The sequence below is a fragment of the Artemia sp. Qi Xiang Cuo genome, chromosome 13, assembly GCF_049724085.1.
Source record: "Artemia sp. Qi Xiang Cuo chromosome 13, ASM4972408v1, whole genome shotgun sequence".
Taxonomy (NCBI): domain Eukaryota; kingdom Metazoa; phylum Arthropoda; class Branchiopoda; order Anostraca; family Artemiidae; genus Artemia; species Artemia sp. Qi Xiang Cuo.
The window spans coordinates 66,047,480-66,072,773 of NC_142806.1; the positions used below are offsets into that span (position 1 = coordinate 66,047,480).

The 25,294-nt window shown below is 34.9% G+C and overlaps 2 protein-coding genes across 3 annotated transcripts in view; both read right to left on the bottom strand.

Moving 5' to 3' along the window:
- The window catches only part of LOC148945563 (uncharacterized), a 230,751-nt gene that overhangs the window by 31,701 nt on the left and 173,756 nt on the right, over window positions 1–25,294 (bottom strand). For both annotated transcript variants that reach the window (XM_089098699.1, XM_089098700.1), the window contains one exon: window positions 18,065–18,226. In XM_089098699.1, coding sequence (XP_088954825.1) covers window positions 18,065–18,226 — 162 coding nt within the window. The remainder of the gene's footprint in view (window positions 1–18,064; window positions 18,227–25,294) is intronic.
- The window catches only part of LOC148945564 (longitudinals lacking protein-like), a 42,012-nt gene that overhangs the window by 9,963 nt on the left and 6,755 nt on the right, over window positions 1–25,294 (bottom strand). The window lies entirely within an intron of this gene.

Here is a 25,294-nt window from a genome sequence, read left to right on the forward strand (position 1 = left end):
TTTCGGTAATCTTCATCATTATCATACCGTTCCTTGCTCTTTTGTCTAGCCTGCTCAAGTGTTGCTTCTCTATAAAGTTTATCATTGTGATAACGCTCCTTGATCTTTTGTCTAGCCTGCTCAATTCTTGCTTCTCTGTAATGTTCATCATTTTGATAACGCTCCTTGATCTTTTGTTTGGCTGTCTCAATTTTTACTTGTCGATACACCTGGACGGTTGAATACCTTTGCTTTTCTTTTTTCTTATATTTGATTCGGTAATCTTCATCATTGTGATAAAGCTCCTTGATCTTTTGTTTGGCTGCCTCAATTTTCGCATGTCTATAATATTCATCAATGTGATAACACATCTTGCTGTTTTGTTTGATTACTTCTCGATACGCCTGGTCGGTTTAATACCTTTGCTTTTTTCTTTTCAAGTTCCTATCTCTGTTTTTTATGTAGTACTGTTTTTGTAACTTGCGTATAGCTTGCTTTGATCTAACCATTATCTAATTATGAATGAGAACATTTACAGTTCTGATGCTTCTTATATAGTAATTACAAACACATATACTAATAACCCTAACAGGCTCGTTTTCGCCATAATTGAAAAACATTGCTTTTCCTTCGCTGTTGATAGGTATGCTTGTATATATTTTTTTATTGCTGCTACATAAACTGCAATTGCTCCTTCCAAAATTAATATACGAATTTTCAAAGAAGTACGCCTCCGTATATTCACTGTGTTGTCGAACATTTTCCATTGCATCTATAAACTGTTCCGCAGTTGCCAATCCATACCTTGTAATCTTTTCATTAAACTGACAACATTTCTTTTGTATATTACTATGAAGCTTTGCCAAAGCATTTCTAGCCGACCTTTCAAGAGCATCCGCTCTTTCAAAGAGAATTTTAATCTATAATTTTTAATACTTTTCGTGATCCTGGTAAAACATGCGTAAAATGTTTCTCAATTTACGAAGATCAGCCTGAATTTTTGCCATCTTCTTGTATTTCTGAATGTAATTTTTCCCTTTGTCCTTATGCGTTCTTCGGTACAACCTCGCAGAGAATTTAATTTTTTCATTATAGATTTTGTCACCCCAGTATCTACCCATTATTCTGGTAGCAACTTTTTTCTTATGTTTGTTTCGGTAATCCTCATCATTACCATACCGTTCCTTGATCTTTTGTTTGGCTGTCTCAATTTTTGCATGTCTATAATCTTCATCATTGTGATAACAAAACATGCTGTTTTCTTTTGCTCTCTCAATTATTACTTCTCGATACGCCTGGTCGGTTGAATACCTTTGTTTTGCTCTCTCAATTATTACTTCTCGATACACCTGGTCGGTTGAATACCTTTGCTTTTTTCTTTTCAAGTTACTATCTCTGTTGTTTGTGTAGTACTCTTTTTTCAACTTGCGTATAGCCTGCTTTGATCTAACCATTATTCTAATCAAGAATGAGAGAATTTTAAGTTTTGACTTTCCTTATTATATACTCATTATGACGTCACGGCGTATGACGTTATGTATTCATGAATGAGACCATTTACAGTTTTGACGTTTCTTATATAGTAATTATGACGTCACTGCATCAAAAATACAGTTTTTATTGGAAAAATTTATTCTCTTTTAGAAATAATTTATTTTAGTTACTATAGATTTTTAACCCAATTAATTTCCTTTAAAATGAGCTATTGAACAACCCTCTACGATGTTCCAGTGCCAAGCTATCTCTGGATACAAAAAAAAGAAAAAAAAATATCCCGTTTGGGGAGACTAACGTGGTTAAAGTCAATTTTCTTGATTTTCAAGCCAATATATTTCCCTTGCTGTTCAAGCCAAGGGACAGAAAGTTTCCTTTACAGGGGTTTCGGACAAGGCGGTTCTAATGGTGTACTTTTTGTTTTGATCTGACTCCTTTTTTAGGAGCTATGGGTTTTTATATTTCTTAACATTGGACGTGATCGTCTCTTACTAGGTTGCTAGCTACCGCTGCAACCCGGAGTTGCTAGCTACCGCTGCAACCCGGATTTGTTTTGATCTGACTCTTTTCTCAGGAGTTAGGGGTTTTTATATTTCTTAACATTGGACGTGATCGTCTCTTACTAGGTTGCTAGCTACAGCTGAAACCAGGACTAAACTGAAAAATTAACTCAGTCCAATATATGCAATGGTGTGCTTTTCTAATGATCGTCCTTTAATACAAACTATGGACTAAAATTCGTTATTTAATGTAAAAATTCGATGATCGAGCCTTTATGTAATAACCCGGATTAAAAAATTATTATCATATCTTTTATGTAACTTTTATTTTATAAGTCTTCGATAGTCTAATGGTAAGTATGCCCACTTGTTACCTGGGAGAAGGGTGTTCGATTTCCTGTCGGGGAGAACTTTTAATATATTGAATTAAAAGCACTATCTTTTCAATTTAAAATTTAAAAAAGAAACTTGTTTATTTACATTCTAGCTAAAATAATAAAGATAATATGAATGAACCATAGTGTTCAGTTTTTTTGGACTTGAGTTCGTTTTTTAACTATAAACACAAACAGGAAAAAGCCTAGGGCTTTTTCTTCTTTTAAATAGTAAGAGACGAAACTCAAACAATCAAGTAGCTAACTAAGTCCAATGTATGGAATGGTTTGTTATTTCAGTGATCGTCTTTTAATGTAATCTTTTAGAAATAATTTATTTTAGTTACAAAAGGTTTTTAACCCAATTAATTTCCTTTAAAATGAGCTATTGAACAACCCTCTACGATGTTCCAGTGCCAAGATATCTGTGGAAAAGAAAAAAGAAAAAAAGAAAGAAAAAAATATCCCGTTTAGGCAGAATGTTGTAGTAGCTGCCACTTTTCTTGAATTTCAAGCCAATATATTTCCCCTGCTGTTCAAGCCAAGGGACAGAAAGTTTCCTATACAGGGGTTTCGGACAAGGCGGTTCTAATGGTGTACTTTTTGTTTTGATCTGACTCCTTTGTTAGGAACTATGGGTTTTTATATTTCTTAACGTTGGACGTGATCGTCTCTTACTAGGTTGCTAGCTACCGCTGCAACCCGGATATCCGTGATCTTTCTTCTGACAAAAAATACAAAATTCCACGTTTTTGCAGAAAGGAGCTTTAAAACTCTGCAGTAAGGATATCTGATACGCTGAATCTGACGGTGTGATTTTCATTAAGATTCAATGACTTTTTGGGGTTTTCCCCTTTTTTCAAAAATGGGGCAAATTTTCTCAGGCTCGTAATTTTTTGATGGGTATAACTAAACTGGATGAAACTTATATATTTAAAATCAGCATAAAAATCCAATTCTTTTGATGTATCTATTGGTATCAAAATTCCGTTTTTTGAAGTTTCGGTTACTATTGAGACGGGTCGCTCTTACTATACAGTTCATTACCATGAACTGTTTGAAAAAAAGAGAGACAGAAAAATACCTTTTGGGCAGAATGCTTTAGTAGCTGCCACTTTTCTTGATTTTTAAGCCAATATATTTCCCTTACTTTCAAAGCCAAATGATAGAAAGTTTCCTATATAGGGGTTTTGTACAAGGCGATTCTAATTGTGGACTTTTTGTTTTGATCTGACTCTATTTTTAGGAGTTATGGGTTATTATATTTCTTAACATTGTACAGCATCGTCTCTTACTAGGTTGCTAGCTACTGCTACAATTCAGATTAAAATATTTTATGTAAATATAAAAAAAATATTTTCGCCAAACACCATTTATGCTGAACTATATCGCTCCTTTATGTAAATTCTTAACATTGGACATGATCGTCTCTTACTAGGTTGCTAGCTACCGCTGCAACCCGGATCAAACGCTCAAGTAGCTAACCAAGTCCAATGCATGCAATAACTTTTTATTCCAATGATCGTCTTTTAATGTAACATATCACTTACTATGGGAGAAAGATCGTTCTTTACTGTTAAGTAGAAAAATTTATCCTGTTTTAAAATAATTTTTTTTAGTTACAAAAGGTTTTTAACCCAATTAATTTTCTTTAAAATGAGCCATTGAACAACTCTCTACGATGTTCCAGTGCAAAGCTATCTCTGTAAAAAATGAAAAAAGAAAAAAATATCCCGTTTGTGGAGAATAACGTGGTTACGGTCAATTTTCTTGATTTTCAAGCCAATATATTTCCCTTGCTGTTCAAGCCAAAGGGTGGTAAGTTTTCTTTCAAGGGGGATCAGACAAGGCGGTTCTAATGGTGTACTTTTTGTTTTGATCTGACTCCTTTTTTAAGAACTACGGGTTTTTACATTTCTTAACATTGGACGTGATCGTCTCTTACTAGGTTGCTAGCTACCGCTGCAACCCGGAAATGCTAGCTACCGCTGCACCCTGGATGTTCTTTACTCGAATAATAATTGAGAAACACCATTTATGATAAGTTATATCGGTCTTTTATGTAATACCGCAATAAACTTGATAACAAACAGGAAAATATTACAAACAGGAAAAAGTCTACGGCTTTTTCTTCTTTGAAATAGTAAGAGACGAACCTCCAACGATCAAGTAGCTAAGTAAGTCCAATGCATGCAATAACTTTTTATTCCAATGATCGTCTTTTAATGTAACATATTTACTGTAATAAGTCATATATGGTTATTAGTACACAATAGGTTTTAGATATTACGTCATGTCACTTATTACGTCATATATGGTTATTAGTAGATAATCGGTAAAATATTCGTTCTTTATTATAATTCACCAACGATGTTCCAGGGCCCCGCAATCTGAGGAAAGGAAGAAAAAAAAAGATCCCGTATATGCAGAATATGTACTTGACTGACCCAATTTATGATGAATTCTATCGACTCTCTATTTAACCTAGCAAAAAAACACACTAATTTAAAAATTTCAGGTATTTTTCTAGCTTTAATTAAAAATTTTAAATTATTTCTAAGACACCATAAACATTTTTAATTTTAGATTGGATCCTGACTTTGGATCTTGTGATCTGATTTCAAATCTCGGTTGTTTTATTTTGCTTCGATCTAACCATTATTCTCATCAAGAATGAGAGAATTTACATCTGTGCCGTTCTTAAGTAGTAATTATGACGTCAAGGCGTAATGATTTTATTGACGTCAAGGCGCAATGATATTATTTCATGACGTCATCAGAAACAACAATATAATTTCGTGTTTTTCTATTCACTTCATAGCTCTAATATAAAGCTACGACATTCATTATTTATCTAGTAGGGTTTCAGACAAGGTAGTTCTAATGATGTACTGTTGTTTTGATCTTACTCTATTTTTAGGAGTTTTGTTATATTTCTTAGCATGGGACTGATCGTCTCTTACTAGGTTGCTAGCTACTGCTGCAACCCAAATTCACATATATATTTATTTATGAGAGGCAGCCTGGCCGAGTGGTCCAAGACACTGGTGTTAGCCACCAGTCTCTTCGGAGGAGTGGGTTCAAATCTTACCGCTGGTATACGATTATGTTTGAAAGACTGCAGTGTGAAAAGACATCAAAAATGCAGTTTTTGGTGGAAAAATTTATTCTCTTTTAGAAATAATTTATTTTAGTTACTATAGATTTTTAACCCAATTAATTTCCTTTAAAATGAGCTATTGAACAACCGTCTACGATGTTCCAGTGCCAAGCTATCTGTGGAAAAGAAAAAGAAAAAAAAATAAAAAAGAAAAAAATATCCCGTTTGGGGAGAATAACGTGGTTAAAGTCAATTTTCTTGATTTTCATGCCAATATATTTCCTCTGCTGTTCAAGCCAAGGGACAGAAAGTTTCCTATACAGGGGTTTCGGACAAGGCGGTTCTAATGGTGTACTTTTTGTTTTGATCTGACTCCTCTGTTAGGAACTATGGGTTTTATATTTCTTAACATTGGACGTGATCGTCTCTTACTAGGTTGCTAGCTACCGCTGCAACCCGGATTTTAGATATTTCACCGATGGTCTTTTGACAACCTGGATGCACAAAACGCCTTTTCATTGAATTCAAAATCCCTCTCAATATTCCCTGGAAGCTCAGTCTTAATATAGTAGCCGTTTTAAATTATAGATATTTCACCGATACTCTTTCGACAACCTGGATGCACAAAACGCTTTTTTATTGGATTCAAAATCCCTCTTAATATTCCCAAGAAGCTCAGCCTTAATATAGTAGCGGTTTTTAATTTTGATCGTCTTTTAATGTAATCTTACTAGGTTGCTAGCTACCGCTGCAACCCGGATACCGCTATAACCCTGATAACAAACAGGAAAATATTACAAACAGGAAAAAGCCTACGGCTTTTTCTTCTTTGAAATAGTAAGAGACGAACCTCAAACGATCAAGTAGCTAACTAAGTCCAATGCATGCAATAACTTTTTATTCCAATGATCGTCTTTTAATGTAACATATCAGTTACTATGGGAGAGAGATCGTTCTTTACTGTAATGTTAGCTACCGCTGCAACCCGGATAGCTAACTAAGTCGAATGTATGCAATGGTTTATTATTCTAATGATCTTCTTTTAATGTAATTTTGTTTTGATCTGACTCCTTTTTTAGGAACTATGGGTTTTTATATTTCTAAACATTGGACGTGATCCTCTCTTACTAGGTTGCTAGCTACCGCTGCAACCCGGATTCTTTACTGTAATCTCTTACTAGGTTGCTAGCTACCACTGCAACCCGGATGATTTGTTCTTTACTAGGTTTCAGCCATCTCTACAGCCATGATACTGATGGAAATTATATAATCCCTATTGATGTTTCAGTTAACATGGGCTAGTTGTCGTTCTTTATTGTAATAAATTATAATCTTATTTTATTTACTATGGGCTGAAGTTCGTTCTTTACTGTAAAAAACGAAAATAAAATCAAAATTAATTTTTTCAATTTTGACGTCACGTCGCTAATAAAGTCATATATGGTTATTAGTACACAATGGGTTTTAGATATTACGTCATGTCCCTTATTACGTCATATATGGTTATTAGTAGATAATCGGTAAAATATTCGGTCTTTATTATAATTTTAACCCCATTAATTTCCTTTAAAATAAGCCATTAAACAACTCTCTACAATGTTCCAGTGCCAGTCTATCTGTGGAATTACTAACCTATACTATAATTAAGTGGCGTATAAAATTTAGTATAGGCAAAAGGTCGTTCTTTATTATAATCTTTACTGTAATATATTATTTATGAGAGGCAACCTGGCCGAGTGGTCCAAGGCACTGGTGTTAGCCACCAGTCTCTTCGGAGGCGTGGGTTCAAATCTTACCGCTGGTATACGATTATGTTTGAAAGACTGCAGTGTGAAAAGACATCGAAAATGCAGTTTTTGGTGGAAAAATTTATTCTCTTTTAGAAATAATTTATTTTAGTTACAAAAGGTTTTTAACCCAATTAATTTCCTTTAAAATGAGCTATTGAACAACCCTCTACGATGTTCCAGTGCCAAGCTATCTCTGGAAACAAAGAAAAAAAAAAAAAATATCCCGTTTAGGAAGAATGTTGTAGTAGCTGCCACTTTTTTTGATTTTCAAGCCAATATATTTCCCTTTCTGTTCAAGCCAAGGGACAGAAAGTTTCCTATACAGGGGTTCCGGACAAGGCGGTTCTAATGGTGTACTTTTGTTTTGATCTGACTCCTTTTTTAGGAACTATGGGTTTTTATATTTCTTAACATTGGACGTGATCGTCTCTTACTAGGTTGCTAGCTACCGCTGCAACCCGGATTTTTAGGAGTTAGGGGTTTTTATATTTCTTAACATTGGACGTGATCGTCTCTTACTAGGTTGCTAGCTACCGCTGCAACCCGGATTCTTTATTATAATTATTAGCTACCGCTGCAACCCGGATAATTATTATCATATCTTATATGTAACTTTCATTTTATGAGTCTTCGATAGTCTAATGGTAAGCATGCCCACTTGTAACGTGGGAGAGCGGGGTTGAATTCCCCGTCAGGGCGAACTTTTAATGTGTAGAATTAAATGCACTATCTTTTAAATTTAAAATTTAAAAAAGAAACTTGTTTATTTACATCCTAGCTAAAATAATGGAGATAACATAAATGAACCACAGGGTTCAGTTTCTTTAAGCCTGAGTTCGTTTTTTACTGTAAATACAAACAGGAAAAAGCCTACGGCTTTTTCTTCGTTTAAATAGTAAGAGACGAAACTCAAACAATCAAGTAGCTAACTAAGTCCAATGTATGGAATGGTTTGTTATTTCAGTGATCGTCTTTTAATGTAACTCTGAAAGAATAGATTTTGTTGAAAAGTCAGCTAGAGATGCTTTCGCAAAACTTCATAGTAATATCAAAAAGAAATGTTGCATATTTAGTGAAAAGCTTCCAAGGTATGGACCGGCAACTGTGGAACAGTTTACAGATGTAATAGGAAATCTTATACATCACTGTGAATATATGGAGGCATAATTGTCCTTTACTTAATTTCAGCTTAAATTCGATGATCGAGCCTTCATGTAATACTAACTACATCAAACGACTATGACGACATTGATCAATATTGTATATAAAAAATTAAGTTTTTCGTAAAAAATAATTAATTAAAAAAAAATTAAGTGCAAAAGGCGCTAGATCTAGAGATTTCCTTTAAAATGAGCCATTGAACAACTCTCTACGATGTTCCAGTGCCAAGCTATCTCTGGAAACAAAGAAAAAAATATCCCGTTTATGCAGAATGTTGTAGTAGTTGCCACTTTTCTTGATTTTCAAGCCAATATATTTCCCTTGCTGTTCAAGCCAAGAGACAGAAAGTTTACTATACAGGGCTTTCGGACAAGGTGGTTCTAAAGGTGTAATTTTTGTTTTGATCTGACTCCTTTGTTAGGAACTATGGGTTTTTATATTTCTTAACACTGGACGTGATCGTCTCTTACTAGGTTGCTAGCTACCGCTACAACCCGGATGATCTTTTGTTTGGCTGTCTCAATTTTTGCATGTCTATAATCTTCATCATTGTGATAACAAATCTTGCTGTTTTGTTTGATTACTTCTCGATACGCCTGGTCGGTTGAATACCTTTGCTTTTTTCTTTTCAAGATGTTGTCTCTGTTTTTTGTTTAGTACTGTTTTGTTTAAATTATGTATAATAACTCGCTTAGAAGGCATCTTATTACAAAACAAGAAATAATATTGTCATCTAATTAACACTTCTTATGACTCGTATCGAGTATCCATAACCTAACAAAAAGTAAAACTAATTTTTAAATTTTTAGGTATTTTGTTAGTTTGAATGAAAAGATTAAAATTATTGCTCAGATATCATAAATATTTTTGCAGTTTACATAATAACTTTAGCGATTCTAAACTGAAAAATAAAATAATGGATTTTTTTTTGTCTGAAACTACATAGCCAATACCACATCGGGTAGTTAGAACCTAACCAAAAATAAAACTAATTTTAACATTTTAAGGTATTTTTCTAGCTTTAATTGAAATATTCGAATTATTGCTCGGATACCATGGATATTTTTGCAGTTTACACAAGCTGCAAAGAATGCACAGGCTGATCTTTGTAAATTGAGAAAAGTTTTATGAATGTTTTACCGGGATTACGAAAAATATTCAAAATTATAGATTAAAATTATCTCTGAAAGAATAGATTTTGTTGAAAAGTCAGCAAGAGATGCTTTCGCAAAACTTCATAGTAATATCCAAAAGAAATGTTGCATGTTTAGTGAAAAGCTTCCAAGGTATAAAAGTGGCAGCTACTACAACATTCTGCCTAAACAGGATATTTTTTTCCTTGCATCCAGAGATAGCTTGGCACTGGAACATCGTAGATAGTTGTTCAATAGCTCATTTTAAAGGAAATCTCTAGATCTAGCGCCTTTTGCACTTAATTTTTTTTTAATTAATTATGTTTTACGAAAAACCTAATTTTTTATTTACAATATTGATCAATGACGTCATAGTCGCTGGATGTAGTTAGTATTAAATAAAGGCTCGATCATCGAATATAAGCTGAAACTAGGTAAAGGACAATTATGCCTCCATATATTCACAGTGATGTATAAGATTTCCCATTACATCTGTAAACTGTTCCACAGTTGCCGGATCTAGGAGTTATGGGTTTTTATATTTCTTAACATTGGACGTGATCGTCTCTTACTAGGTTGCTAGCTACCGCTGCAACCCGGATTATTCTAGTTACTACGGGCTGGAAGTTTGTTCTTTACTGTAATTCCTTTAAAATGAGCCATTGAACAACTCTCTACGATGTTCCAGTGCCAAGCTATCTGAGGAAAAGAAGAAAGAAAAAAAGATGCCGTTTGTGGAGAATAACGTGGTTTAAAGTCAATTTTCTTGATTTTCAAGTCAATATATTTTCTTTGTTATTCAAGCCAAAGGACGGTAGGTTTGCTATATAGTAGTTTTGGACAAGGCGGTTCTAATAGTGTACTTCTTGTTTGGATCTGAATCCTTTTTTAGGAGTTATGGATTTTTATATTTCTTAACATTGGGTATGATCATCTCTTACTAGGTTGCTAGCTACCGCTGCAACCCGGATTCCTTATTATAAAAACTAACAAAAATAAAGCTAACTCTAAAATTTTCAGGTATTTTTCTAGTTTTAATTCAAAATTTAAAATTATTGCTCAGACACCATAAATATTTTTGCAGTTCACATAATGACTTTAGCGATCTTGATCTTAGAATTAAAATAAATTAAAATTATCTTGTCTAGAGATGAAAATGTAAAATTATTGCTTTCACTTATTACGTCATATGTAGTTACAACCTATATACGATTATAAGGTCATTCATCAAGCTTGTAAATGAAAATGCAGGTTTTTGTCCCAATCGATTCTATTTTTAAAAATATTTTATCTTTAATTACAGAAGTATGTAAGTAAGTAAGCATGACGGCGGTAGACCCTTAAGGTCCAAACCGGAGGTGCTAATATCCGTTTCATGGCCCTTCAGCCAGGAAGTGTAATGGGGGGCTGGAGGCCAGCCATCCTGTGCTTTCACACACCCTTTCTGCTAATTACAGAAGAGCAATTTCCTTTAAATGATTCGTTATACAGCTCTCTATGATTGTACAGTGCCCATCTAGTTGAGGAGGAAAATCAAACGGAAAGAAAAAAGATGCCGTATGTGGAGAATATCGTGGTTACAGCCAATTTTCTTGATTTTCAAGCCAATATATTTTCCTTGATATTCAAGCCAAGGGACAGTAAGTTTGCTGTATAGAGGATTTGGACAAGGCGGCTCTAATAGTATACTTTTTATTTTGATCTGAATCTTTTTCAGGAGTTATGGGTTACTTTAGTTTCTACTATGGGGCGTGATGGTCTCTTGAGCGGTTGCTAGCTACCGCTGCAACCCGGACTACTTTAAAAACTATTTCATTTTTTACAAAAGGCACTAGATATAGCAATTTCCTTTAAAATGAGCCATTATACAGGTCTCTGTGTATTTCCAGTTCCTAGCTAGCTGAGGAGGAAAAAAAGCGGAAAAAAAGATGCCGTTTATGCAAAATATCGTAGAAGCTGCCACTTTTCCTGATTTTCAAGCCAATAACAGTTTAGATTCGTACAACATCTCACACTATCTATACATCAACGACTATTTACGGTTCGATGATCACTTACGTTGAATGAAGCTAGAACAAAACAAAAGTTCAAGTTTTGAATACGTTTTTGAAACTCTTCAGAGAGCAGGCGACGTCTTAAAAAAAGGCAAACCAATTCATTTGGAATTTGTAGGGGTGACAATGCTATTCGACCATGCAAGCAGCAATCTCCAAATAAATTACCTTTGTTTGCCACCCTTTCTTTGGGAAAATGGAGGGCTTCACAGTGAATACAAACAGTGTTGAAGGATCCCAATGACTTATATGTAACACTTACTGAGTTGATGGCATCATAAGATTTCTTTTTTTCTTTTTTAACGTGTTTGAATTGTTGTAGTCTATTGTTAGGTATAGGTTGTTCATTTGTCCTCTAGGCATTGTGAATCTGCTTCAAACACCTTTTGCAAATAGACTAATTAAACTTGGTATTTTATACTGAGCCATGTTCCTTTGTAATGTTTTATTCGTCATAGATAGAATTCCGGCAAATCTGATTTCATTAAGTTCATTTTGTTGCGTCGAAAGCAACAAAAAGTTGTATGCCTACTGGTTTTTATTCTGTAGTAACTCACTATAAGTGGACTTAACCTAATGGAAAATAAAATTTCTTTTAAAATTTTCAGGTATTTTTCTAGTTTAAAGGAAAAAATTATAATTTTTGATGAAACACCATAAACATTTTTGCAGCTTACTTATATCTTGTCAATCATTTGTTTCTTGTGTTATTTTGCTTGCATCATAGACACTTAAAACGATACAACCACTATTGAAGCAAATATGATGTATGTATGCTATTCGAATGTATTCATAAATGTGACGTCATTTCCATAATTTTTTTTTGCCAAAATTAAGGCTCTTAACGAATTTTCTCAGACTTCTGACCTATCTAGATCGTTTTTTTATGCAAGAATTTCCCAAGATACCAATTTTTCAAAAAAAATATAGAGCCGTTTTCGAGAAATAGAATATATACCTTTTTTTATTCTCCATTTTCATTTTTGATTCTAATCATCGCATGTCTTGTAACCCCATTCGCTGCCGCTTATCTTTTGGACAAACCAATGTTTGTATTCCAGTCAATGGGGACTTTCAGTCTTAAGGATTGAAAGGTCGTTTCCTATTATTCCGTGTGTGGAAAGACTGAAAATGACATCAGATTTGGAAAATTCCAGCTATTAGTACCCCATTTCCACCTAAGCAAGGTCAGAAGGGGATGAAATGTCAGAATGTATTTCTGCAATATTTGGTGGTTGAAAGGTCGTATAGTCTGCGGAGACCAAAAATGACATCAGAACTAAAAAATTCCATCACATAGTTCCCCATTTTTACCCTAGGCGAGCTTAGAAGGGATAAAAATACCATTTGCGATCAAATAATAATATAGTGCATAATTGAAAAAATATATTTAATTGAAAGGCCGAATTGCTATTAATTCTAGTCTGTGGAGACCAAAAATGACGTCAGAATTAGAAAATTCCATCGCTTAGTACCCCCTTTCCACACAAACAAGATCAGAGGAAGATGAAAAATCAGTATCTTAATTAGTGCAGCATCTGGTGGCTTGAAAGGTCGTTTCCAATTAATTCAAGTCCGGGGAGACCAAAAGTGACATCAGAATTGAAAAATTTCATCACTTAGTTGCATGATTGAACAAAAATGCGTAAATAGAGTAATAAGTTATAAACATTTCAATTTTATGTGATTTTCGATATCCTAGGACTTAAATTATAGGAAATGATCTTTCAATCCAGGAAATGTTGCAGAACTTTAAATTTGTAATGCCCCCCCCCCTTGTTAACCCTAAGAAAAAGGCGCATTTCTGCATGTCCCATTTTGGTAATGTTATTAAGCAAATTTCCCTAAACATTTTGGTATCAAAAACATTTCTATTGCTCAAACAGAAGAGTTTGGCCTTTGTTCTTAGTTTTTTACTGGACAACTTTTTTTTCCCGAGAAAATATAATGACCAATCGTATAACAGAACCCATTAGCAGATACCCGCCGGAATGAAAATCGTTGGTAAAACCACGTTTCTACGGATGTTTTTCTCTAAACACTGCCAAGAAAAAATCTGTATCAAAAAAAATTTCCGAGTAAATCTATGTAAATATTTCGTCTTGTGAGCCTCTTTTGATGTCAAACAACTAAACTAGGAAATTCTGTTTATTGATTTGAAGGATATACCAGGATATTCACGAAAAAAACAGAAAGATAAACAATGTAAAAAGAATAAATTGCAATTGACAATTTTTTTTGTCAGCGTTCAAGTTTTCGATTAGTTAAAAAAAAAGCAAAAGTATTCCCCAAGATAAGCGAATCAATTATTATTTACATAAATTATTTACTAGAGTACAAGGAAAGAGAATTTGCAGGCAACCTTCAGGGTTAATTTGGCAGTGTTGTTGCTAGCCTTTGCCATGGTAAGTCCATCAAGCTGAATTTGTTTTAAGAAGAAGCTAAAACACTCATATCCAGGATACATGGTGATCCAGTAGCAAAATTTCAGTAGCAAGCTTAAAAACAAGTGAAATATCTAGAAGGGTAAATCTAGTTCGGTGCCTTTGAGTGTATATCTTAAATAGCCCCAATTAAACTGGTGTCTCAGTTATGGACCTTAAAAACACATACTCATATATAATACAGAGGTTTAATTTTGCTTATTTTTTCTCTAGGAAAAAGTAATATCACATATTTGGATTCAATTTTTGAATCCAGTTTCAGAACTGTTTGAATTTGGATACTTTGATTTATTTACAAAGTTAAATGCATTTCAAATGTTTTTACAGAGGCATAGCCTTGAATTCATTAGCTGCTGCACCAACTAAGAGTAACTAAGGTGAACCAACTGCATCAAATAAGGTGCCTTTTTTAATTATTTAGTCTAATACATTCTTATAAATATTTACTTAAGCAGGTGATATTAATCTTACATGCTTGAGAATTGTCTAATTTTTGTTACTTTTTTTTTAGGCTAGATTTCTACAATCTACTTCATCTTACAGAGTTTTGTTCAATACTGTCAAAATATTCCCACAGATATGGTGATTTATTGTAAAATAAAACACACCTTTCTGTGTTTATTTGATATGAATGTTATAATTCAGGGAAAAAATAGTCAAAATTGACTTAATATTTACCATTGTAAGTTTGCATTGCTACTCTTGAATAATGATAACGAAATTGTTAAGAAAGCTAAACACAAAGATCGATTGCAAAGTGCTCCAACTTTTTGAAATTTCAACACATATCTGTTTTCCTCTATTTTTATTCATAACTATTTCTATATCCTTTTTGTTCGTTTCAACCTTTTTCTCTAGCGTTCTTATTCTCTTCATCTGTTTTTGTAGCATTAAAGATGTAAAATTTCGATAAATTTTTGGATGCTTGCAATTACTAATAATAATCCTTTCGAAACCGCGAATCACAGTTAAACGGTTTCTCACGCGTATGCACTCTTTGGTGATAATTCAAACTGCTTGATTGAGTAAAACACTTTTTGCACAAATCACATTTAAAAGGTTTATCACCTGTATGCAGTCTTTGATATTCTTTCAAACTGCTCATGTGAGTAAAGTTCTTCTGACATACACCACACATAAACGGTTTTTCTCCCGTATGAACTCTTCGATGTGATTCCAAAAGCGAATGAAAAGGAAATCTTTTATCGCATATATTGCACTGAAAATCGTTTCTGAACTTTTTCCTATGAAAGTCAGTACAAGATTTTCAAGCTTCCATAAGTGCATTGGTATTACTTGATGAAGAATCTGCAACTTATACAATAAAATACAGTAAAACGGATGAAAAACTTAAACTTTATCATAAGACGTTCTCAATAATATATCTTAAAGTAGTGATGCTCACAAAAAAAATAAAAAAAAATAAAAAAAAGAATCTGACAAATTAAGAAAAAATAACTAATGGCCAAACAAGAGGCTTGATAATATTCAAGCGTATTGCTATAAGCATTATAAAAACAAAACTCCTTAATTTCAGCATAAATGCTAAACGCTTTATATTTAAAAACATTGTGTCTACAACTAAAGCGCGGAGCCTATGTTGCCCAGCAGCGAGTAGAGTCCCAGACCTTGCCAATCCAGTAGTTGTCAATCCCCAGCCATCTTTTGGTGTTGTTCTCAAAATTTCAAAATCTCTCGAGAACCCCCAATGCTCGTACGCAGTTTATGGGCAGCGTTTGTCCCGACTCAGCAGAAATCAGTGAGCTAAGAAAGTTGAAACAGGAATGGAAACTAAAAGTCAAATTTAAATTATCTTCTGAGAAGATTGTTGAGAAAATGAAAGCTAGTAAGCCTAAGGTTGCTGCCATACTCAAAGAGAAACTATTTATTGCCCTGCTGAAAAAGGTTTCACCAAAAATTACTCATACTGATGCAGAATCCCTTGTTCCAAATGCATAAAAGGAAATAGAAATCGGTAACTTTGAGCGTTCCAGAGTGTTTAAGCTGTATAAGAGGACCAGGAGGAATCTTGAAGATTTCCTTAGAGTATCAGTTCCGGTCAACTATGACATACTGCCTGCGGAAGTGTTTAAATCTCTCCCATGGAGAAATTTGTTTTTCCTTTCATTTTTTTACTTAAGAAAACTTAAGAGATGGGTTTTCAAAGAAACAGTCAAGTGACAAATATTTTCCATTCAAGACTATTTTGGAAATTACAATTATCATTCAGATTCAACGGAACAGTTATTTAAAATAGTAACTGTACAGAGAATTTGCCACAAATCTATGGTCTATTCATTATTGAAGTAAACTTTCGGGCAAATTATGAACAATCTGTTCATTCAATTTCTATAAATTACTTTGGTCAATAAAAACCAAGTATTTCTTCATTGAGAAACAGGCATTGTTTCATATTCTTTCGGCCCGTATTGTCTTTGAGCACGACATTAATTAAAAATGATCAAAGGGATTTGATTGCATTTGCTTCTTTGTAAAACATGATTCGTATTGTTTAAACTAATTTTGAGGCAGAAATCTTCATAACACCCATAAACATTAGATTTAATGGTTTATATCTTGAAACAATAGGACAGACAATCACTTTCCAGGCCTATTTTTTCCGATGTTTCAGGGGATTTAGTTGAGGTATAAGGTATTTTGGTATCTGTATTTTATACTAATGATTGGGACAGGGTGTCTCGAGATCTTTTCCAGAATGCGTGGAATGATGTTATCGCAAAAATTTGCATACCATTTGATTTATTGATGCGGAGTTCAAGAAAGAATACCGTATGCGTGATTCTCAAGCTAGGCTGAACATTTACTGTAATGAACTTACTCATGCTCTATCTTGCAGAAAGATCAGGTATAATGCTATCAGGTGTAATGCTCTATCTTGCAGAAAGATCGGCAGTGCCTATTAGGCGAGTAAAAGTTGGAATTGAAGAGCCCAGTTGGTAACTAACTATAATTTGCGTAATGCTTGTTTTTCTGCTGAATTCAGGCTTTCAGTTTGGATTGAAGCGGATAAGCCGCGCGATGCGTGGCTGCAAAAACTGTATAGTTATACTAAACACCAGTTAGCAAAGCAGCTTTCTCTGCATTAGAGTTCGATTATTTCGTCTTGTTTGGAAGAAGTTCAGTCACGTCCAAATCAAATGTGGTCCAGTGTTGTAAAAGAAGTGCCAGGTCAAACACCGTCTCGTATACCATTTTTACCATGGGTTGAGCATTATTAAAAAGAAATTGACGGATCCAGCTTTATTTGGCCATGATGTAAGGCGCGCATTTGATTCGCTTCTCCACGAGATATGGGTTTGGCCGGTGTCTATCCCTACATTCTAGCCCCACTCGCTGACATGTAAGAAAATCTAAAAGCGGAGCTTAGGCTTCATCAACTAGCTATTGAGTGTACTAGCCTCATATGATTTTGCCGTTTCTCCACGTGGAAATCACCCTCTCCCGGTAAAGAAGGGGGTAAGACAAGGTGCTATTTCGTTACCGACAGCATTTAATACCAGTATTGTAAAGCCACAACAAAAGTCACTTATGACATATATTCTGCATGGTAGTGATTTGTCTTTGATTGGTTATGCGGATGACATAGTGAATCTGAGCCGGTTTTTGCATGGGCGAGAAAATAATTTTATAGTTACAGCAAGAGTGTCCCCATATTGGACTCCAATCAGAATCTAGACAAGGAAGTAGCACCAGGTTTTAAACCTAATAAAACTTATATAAATCATGCTCAAACACACATACAAACCTAATTGACAAATACCAATTCTGGTAAAAACCATAAAAAAAAACTTTATTTTTAGCTAGAAATTCTTTTGAAGGTACTAAAGGAATGGTACATTCAGGCAGACACTAGGAACGTGTTCCTGGTCATATTACAAACTATGAGAAGGTTAATTCATAGTTTCATCCACTTGTCCCTCCCGATTTTTTTGAAATAGCAGATAATCCAATATAGTTGATTCTAAAAAAAAATTGAAAAAAAAAAACAAAAAAATATATATATTTGAGATATACCTTGACTGTCAAAAGATGTGGCGCCTGATTCCTGGGTGTCGGGTTGAAGTTTACAAGGTCCTGAAAACTCAGGAAAACTACCCAAAGCAATATCTTCATGTTTAGGAATCAAAGGAAGGTTCGGAAGGCCAAAGACTTCTTCATTGTGACTTGGTAAAGCATCTTCAATTTTTAAAACAATATATAAATGAAATTGACATTAAAAAAAAAATTAAACAATGAAGTTTACTAAACAAATCCAACAAAATATAGGCAAGAAGCTACGTACGCCCATGCCGACATAACTTCATCTCCCCCTCCATCCCACTATCGACTGGCCCCCCCCCCCTAGACAATATGCTGCTTACGCGAATGAGCTTTATAATTGTGATTTTCTTTGTAAGTGAACATTTTTTTTTTCGGTAAGAAGTGCCATAATTTAGGAATCCTGTGCGTCTCTTAGATGTACAAGCGCTGATTGGGTGACTATAGGCCGCACAGCGTTGCGATTTTCGTTTCTGAGTTTGGTTTTCGCGGGCGAAAGAAGGTTAAAATTGGCGTGTTTCCCCAGATTGGGGTTGGTGTTGATAGAGTTGTAAATTAAAGGGAAAAATAAGGAGGGGAAGGAAAAAAAAGGAAGGGGGATGAAAAAAAAGAGAAACAGAGGGAAGAAGGAAGAAAAAGAGGGAAGGAAAAGAGAAAGAAAGAAAAAGAAGGAAAAAATTCCTTTTTTAATTTTTGTTTTTTTAGTATTTTTATTTATTTTTGTTGGTGAATTAGAATATTTGGTAAAAGAAAAAAAAAGAAAGGGAAAAAAAGAAGGGAAAAAAAGGCAATGGTATTACCTGGAATGATTAAAAAAAGAGAAAAGAATGACGCAACAACCAGGAGGGGTACCAGCAAGGTATGTACGAACAAACACTGCGTTTCTGAGCTTTGTGGCTTTCCCGGATCGAGATGTACCTTTAGAGGTAGAAGTACACAGATGGCTAAAACATTATGGAGTCGAAAAAGAGAACCTGACAGGTATAGACGGATCAGGGCTGCGATATAGAAAAACTATGTATGTGAAGTTCACCACTAGCAACAAGCTCCAAAAGTTCCTCGCTAAAACTGAAGACGGAATGTTATCATTTGATGAAAGAGTTGTATACGTCGAAAGTTGCGAAACAAAACCCACTTTTGTGAAAATAGAAAGAATGCCGCTAGAAATGGAGTTGTTAGATGTCCAAGTTGGAAAGGTATGGTAGGGTTTTCTCATGCAAACGTGAGCATTACTCTGGTGACGGATGTCTCGAAACAGCCAAAACAAGACCAATAGCAAGCATGAGAGTAGATAAGAACATCCCTTCTTTCATTTTCGTAAATAGAATTAGAATGCGGATATGGTATGATGGCCAAATCAAAACATGCATTATATGTGATGAAACAGGACATTTAGCAGTTCAGTGTCCTTTTTCCTCACAGAAGTCGCAAAGAAACATAACATCCGAACCAAGTGGCGTTAATGCCGTTGGTAGCCAAAGCAACGTTCGGCCGGAAAAACAACCTTCAAACCAAACCAACCTGAGACCCAAAGAAAAAAACTGGACAGGAAAAGACAAATGCGCGTAAGAATCAGGAAGAAAAAATAGATCGCGAAGTGGAGAAAATGAAACAGGAACTTGCAAGATCGGAAAAGCGGAAAACGACCCGTGAATACAAGGACGAGCTAGAAAGAAAAAAGAAACGGGAGAAAAAAGGACAAGATACTGATAGCAAAGATGAAGAGTTCCAAGAGGCTCGCAGCAGGAGTAGCTCACTGCCGGAAGTACTCACTATGGGTATGAAAAGAACCAAAAGATAGCAAAGAACACAATCACAGACAGGGCAAGCTGAACTTTCGAGCCGACTTGAAAGCATCGAAAATATGATCGATAGTGTGGAAGAAACCGTACGGAGCAGCAACAGCCCTTCGGCAAGCCAAGCTTTGGAACTAATCGATTACACTGAGACGTCGTTCTCGGCAGTATAAGGATTAGAAACCAAGGGCTAAAGAAAATGTAGAAGACATGGTGATAAATCAGCAAGAGCTTCCAAAAAATTTGCAACTTTGAACGTAAATGAAATCAAGCAAAAAAGTAGACAAGTAATGCTAAAAGGGTATCTACTAAATGAAAGAATAGACTTAGCATTTATACAAGAGAACGACACAAGCAAATAAAAAGGTTTAGAGCCTGAATATAAGTATTTTACAAATTGCAATGCCGGTGGAGGAAGCGTAGCAATAATATATAAAGAAAAGCTCCATCTAAAAGATGTTCGAACCGATACAGACGGGATAGTAATCAGGTGTGAGATAGGTGGGTGCAAATTTGTCGACATAAATGCTACATCTGGGTCGCAAAACAAAAAAGTACGAGAAGTATTCTTCGAAGAAAAAATAGCCCCATATATACGTAAAGATATTGAAAACACAGTTTTCCTTGGATATTTTAGCTGCATGACAGACAATCAAGATGCTATAGCACAAAGTGACAATATTTGCTCGTCACTCAAATGGATTCGTGCGTGATGCAGGCTTTCTAGACGTTTGGAAAGAAAAAATGAATACAAGGAGTTTCACAAGGATAAGCTGGATGGCGAACGTAGGAGGAGCTAGAGTCGACCTCATATCCACGTCAGGTGAGATCCTTCAACAAATAGACAAAATTGAGAACAAAATTGTACCGTTTTCCGACCATCAAGCTGTGTTTGCCACATTGAAAAACGACGAGAAGAAAAAAATCTTCTTTCAGAAATTTGTCATGGAAGATGAATACTGAAGTGATGAAAAATAAATATTTCACAAACGCAACAGAAAAGATATTAGAGGTACTGAAAACTGTCGAGAAAAGTAGCTATACAAAGCATTGGGAGAGTGTAGCTTAACCAGCGATTACAAAAGTGGCCGAACAAATCTCTCGTGATACAGCAAGGTTTGAAGAGAAACACGTCAGATTTCTATATAAAGTAGTTTGCCAGCTAAAAAAAGAAATAAATGCAGGGAAAAACTGAAACAAGAAATATTTTGAGGCTCTATCAGAGATAAGAGAGGTTGAGCATAAGCGGGCAGAAGCAATCAAAATAAGAAATAAAATAGATGAACATATTCAAAACGAACAGTTAACAACAACTCTCATATGCCGCGAGAAGAAAAAAATAAGCCAACAACAAATGAGAAGAATAAGAAATCAGAAAGGGGAAGTCCTTGAAAACGAAAAAGATGTATTAAACGAAGCAAGAGATTATTACCATAATGTGTTCAAGAACGAAAAAGAAAAAACCAAAGACGCGCAAAAGAAGGTACAGGAAAAAATCAAAATCTAGGAAAGTTGAAGCTTTCCTAGATTTTGAAGGGGCATATGACAATGTGAACCACCAAATCCTTTTAAACAAACTTACAAACCTTGGACTACCCCCCAAGCTAGTATCTTTTATAAAATCCTTCATAGAAGTGCAAAGTTTCATTGTTTGTGTTGGTTCAGTCTCTTCACCCCAAAAAACAACAACCAAAGGCCTACCTCAGGGAGTAGTCCTCAGTTACCTCCTGTTTTCCCTTTATCTCTGGGACATGAACCTACCCAACACGAATCTACAATTTGCTGACGATCTGGTGCTATGGTCATCTGGCAACACCTTTGAGATAGCACCGTCAAATCTGCAAAAGTCACTTCCAATTTGAAAAATTATCTCAACATTCAGATTTACCCATTGCACCTAAAAAGTCAAAAATAATCCAATTTCACCGGAAGCGAAACCATGTTAATGCAAAACTAACTCTAAATAAAACAACTATTCCAGAAGATAATCATATTAATTACCTAGGTCTCATGCTTGACCGAAAACTTAATTTCCACCTCCACATTTCAAACTCAATAAAAAAATGCTATAGAAAAACAATTATACAAAAAAGACTTCTTTCCACACCCTGGGGATGTAAGGAGAAAACCTTACTCTAGTTTTATAGATCACATATAAGACCCCATATTGACCATGGGCTCATCGTATATGGTGCATGTGCAAAGACCCAGATGCAAAAAATTGAAACAACACAAAATTATATAATACGCCTCATATTTGGTCTTAGGATACCCCCAAGCACCAAGTTTCTGCTTATGGAGAGTGGATTAACAACAATAAGGGAGAGACGTAGCTTTCTCTTAACAAAAAATCTTACAAAAATTGAATCAAATAGCTCACACACCCTACATAATTGGTTAAAAAATCCAGCCATGTATAGAGGCATTGCAGATGAGTATGCCAACATTCAGAAGAAGTTCCCTGTACCAGCAAAGTCTGTTGCAACCACTTTACCACAATCCTCTCCATAGAATTGGTCAAGTCCCATAATAAATACTGATTTCTCAAAGTGGACTAAAGATTTAACCCCCATCGCTTTTGTCCAGAAAAAATTTGCTGAACTTAATACAATTACCTATAAAACCACTTCCAAATATTTGTTGATGGGTCAAAAATGACTGAGAAGGTAGCAAGTGGTGCTTTCCTTCCTCACCTGAAAATTGCAATGGGCGAAAGATTATATAATAATTTATCTATAATGTCTGCTGAGTTAAATGCCATAATCATGGCATTAGAACACATTAAGGAAAACCAACCTTTGATTGCAAATTCAAATAATATTATTGTATATTCGGACTCTTTATCCAGCCTTGAGTTGCTGGCCTCAGCTCCTCAGTGTAAGTTGAACATTGACACTTATCATTGTCTCAGTATTATAGATAATCTTGCTTCAAGTGGCATAAACATTTATTTTCAGTATATTCCTAGCCAGTCTGGCATAAGTGGTAATCATCAGGTTGATGAAATAGCAAAAAATGCTATAAATATTGAAAAGTGGGAGACCAATCCCGATGAGAGATATTTACCGATGGAGGCTATCAGATATTAATTTTAATAAGATCCCCTCTTTGCAGGCATTGTAATATGAATAATGAAGCAATTGACCATTGCCTATTTGAATTTACTATGCTGACGTCTGCACAACATACCTTGCTTTACAAACGGTTAAAATGTTTGAAACACCACAAAATCTCACTATCAGCCAAGAGCCTAGCCAACTATACCTGCACACAGAGCATAGAAATTGACATCTATCAACTCACAATTAAACTCCTAGAGTTGAAAGATCTACTAAAAATATCTAATAATCATTAGGCAATCAAGCCAGTAGCTCTGTAGCCCACAGAGTGAAGCAAAAGAAAAAGGGCTAAATAGTATCACTGAAAAGCCCGCCTGCTGTTAAATTGAAGAAGAAAAAGGAGGAAATCGATATAACAAAAGTAACTGATGAACAGAATGAAATGCTAAAATCACTGCGGAAGAAACTAAAAAAGCATTATCGGAAACGAAAAATAACAAATCACCGGGCAGAGACGGCATACCTTACGAATTTTATAAGCATCATGCAAATGAAATAGCCCCGATTCTGTCTGAAATGTTCAACGAGATACTAAATAGCCCCGAAGAAAAAATTAGATGTATTGGAACAATGAAGCTCCTACCAAAGTCAGGAAATCTTGAAGAACTGGAGACCTGTAAATTTAACAAACTGCGACTATCGGGACCTCACCAAAGTTCTTGCAAACCTACTAAAAAAGGTACTTGCTAAGTTGCGAAGTAAGCGACAAAAAGGAGGATTAGATGGACGGAAAAAAGCTGATGTTCTAAGAGCCATACGTAACGTTTTATACGTGACGGAAAAAAAGAAGGAAAAGGGATGTACAGAATCACAAGCTTTGACATTCGAAAAGCATTTCACAAAATAAGAAGAACAATCCTACTTATTATACTAGTGGCATACGTGATGGAAAAAAAGAAGGAAAAGAGATGTACAGAATCACAAGCTTTGACATTCAAAAATAATGTCACAAAATAAGAAGAACAATTCTACTTATTAAACTGGTGGCATACGGTTTCTGTAAAGAGTTTATCGAATGGATAAAAACGACCTTAGAGAAAATAGAACAGACAATTGTGATAGGTAATAAGGAACGCGATAGCTTTGAAGCAGAGACAGGAGTGAGACAGGGATGCCCATTAAGCTCTTTATTGTTCGAAATATATATTGACCCTTTGTTGCGATATTTGGAGCAAGAGATGCAAGGAATCAAGATAGAAGAAACCCAACAATATAGAAGGATTTGTCGGCGACCCCACGACTTTCACGGAAACATATATGGATTATTTACGAGCTCTGTATTGTATAACTAGATACTACGATTTGTTCAAACCGGAATTAAACAAAGAAAAATGCGAAGTCATGTGTTTAAGCGAAGAAGAACCTCAGTTTATTGGCGGGATAGAAAAGAAAGATGAAATAAAGGTTTTAGGTATCCCATGGAGAAAAACATGGAAAGAGACGAAAAAGTAAACTGGGCTAAATATTGCAAAAGTTTCAGTCGGTAATTGCTTACGGCTATGGAAGAGCCTTCACCATATTTCAGAAAGCTCAGTACGTTAATGTTTACTGTTGTCCAGTGATATGGTATTTCACTTCAGTATCAAACCCCATAAAAGGCATCCAGAAGAAAATAAAATCAATGATATATCAGTTCATCTAATACAGAAAACCCCCTCCAAAGCTTAAACTTACAGATATGTTTCTAATGAAAAGCCAAGGACGCCTACAAATAATTAACACGAAGCCAAGATAATAGAACTTCCCATGAAAACAATTATCGAAGAAATCCATTTTGAAGAAACAACCCCTATGAAAAATTGGTATAACGCATGGGTGAGAAATGAAAGGAATGACTGCCCAAATTTGGTAAAAAAAAAAATTCGGAACTGTCAAAGAATTACTGGAAAAAAACATCATAGACCCTGATAGCAAAAAAATCAACAAAACGGATATGAAACAATGGTTCATTTCGCAGGAAAACCTACCTCCAGCGAAAATTCTAGAGACGAGTGATCTTGACGATGAAAATCTGAAGAAAATGTTCGACCTGATACACTCTAGTTTCTTACCGCCGAAGGTTAAAGAGTATGCATTTTTCCAAGTTCACAAAATACTGCTAACTGAAGAGAGAAAACATAGGATAGACCCCACCAAGTCGACTGAAATGTGCGGAAGGTGTGGATATCAAATTGAAACACTTGCATATTTAATTCTTCAGTGCACAAGTGTAAAAACAGAACTAGAAGAATTGAATCAACTGTTAGGTAGTGAAATACAAGAAAATGAGGAACTGGTCACCGCAGAAAAGG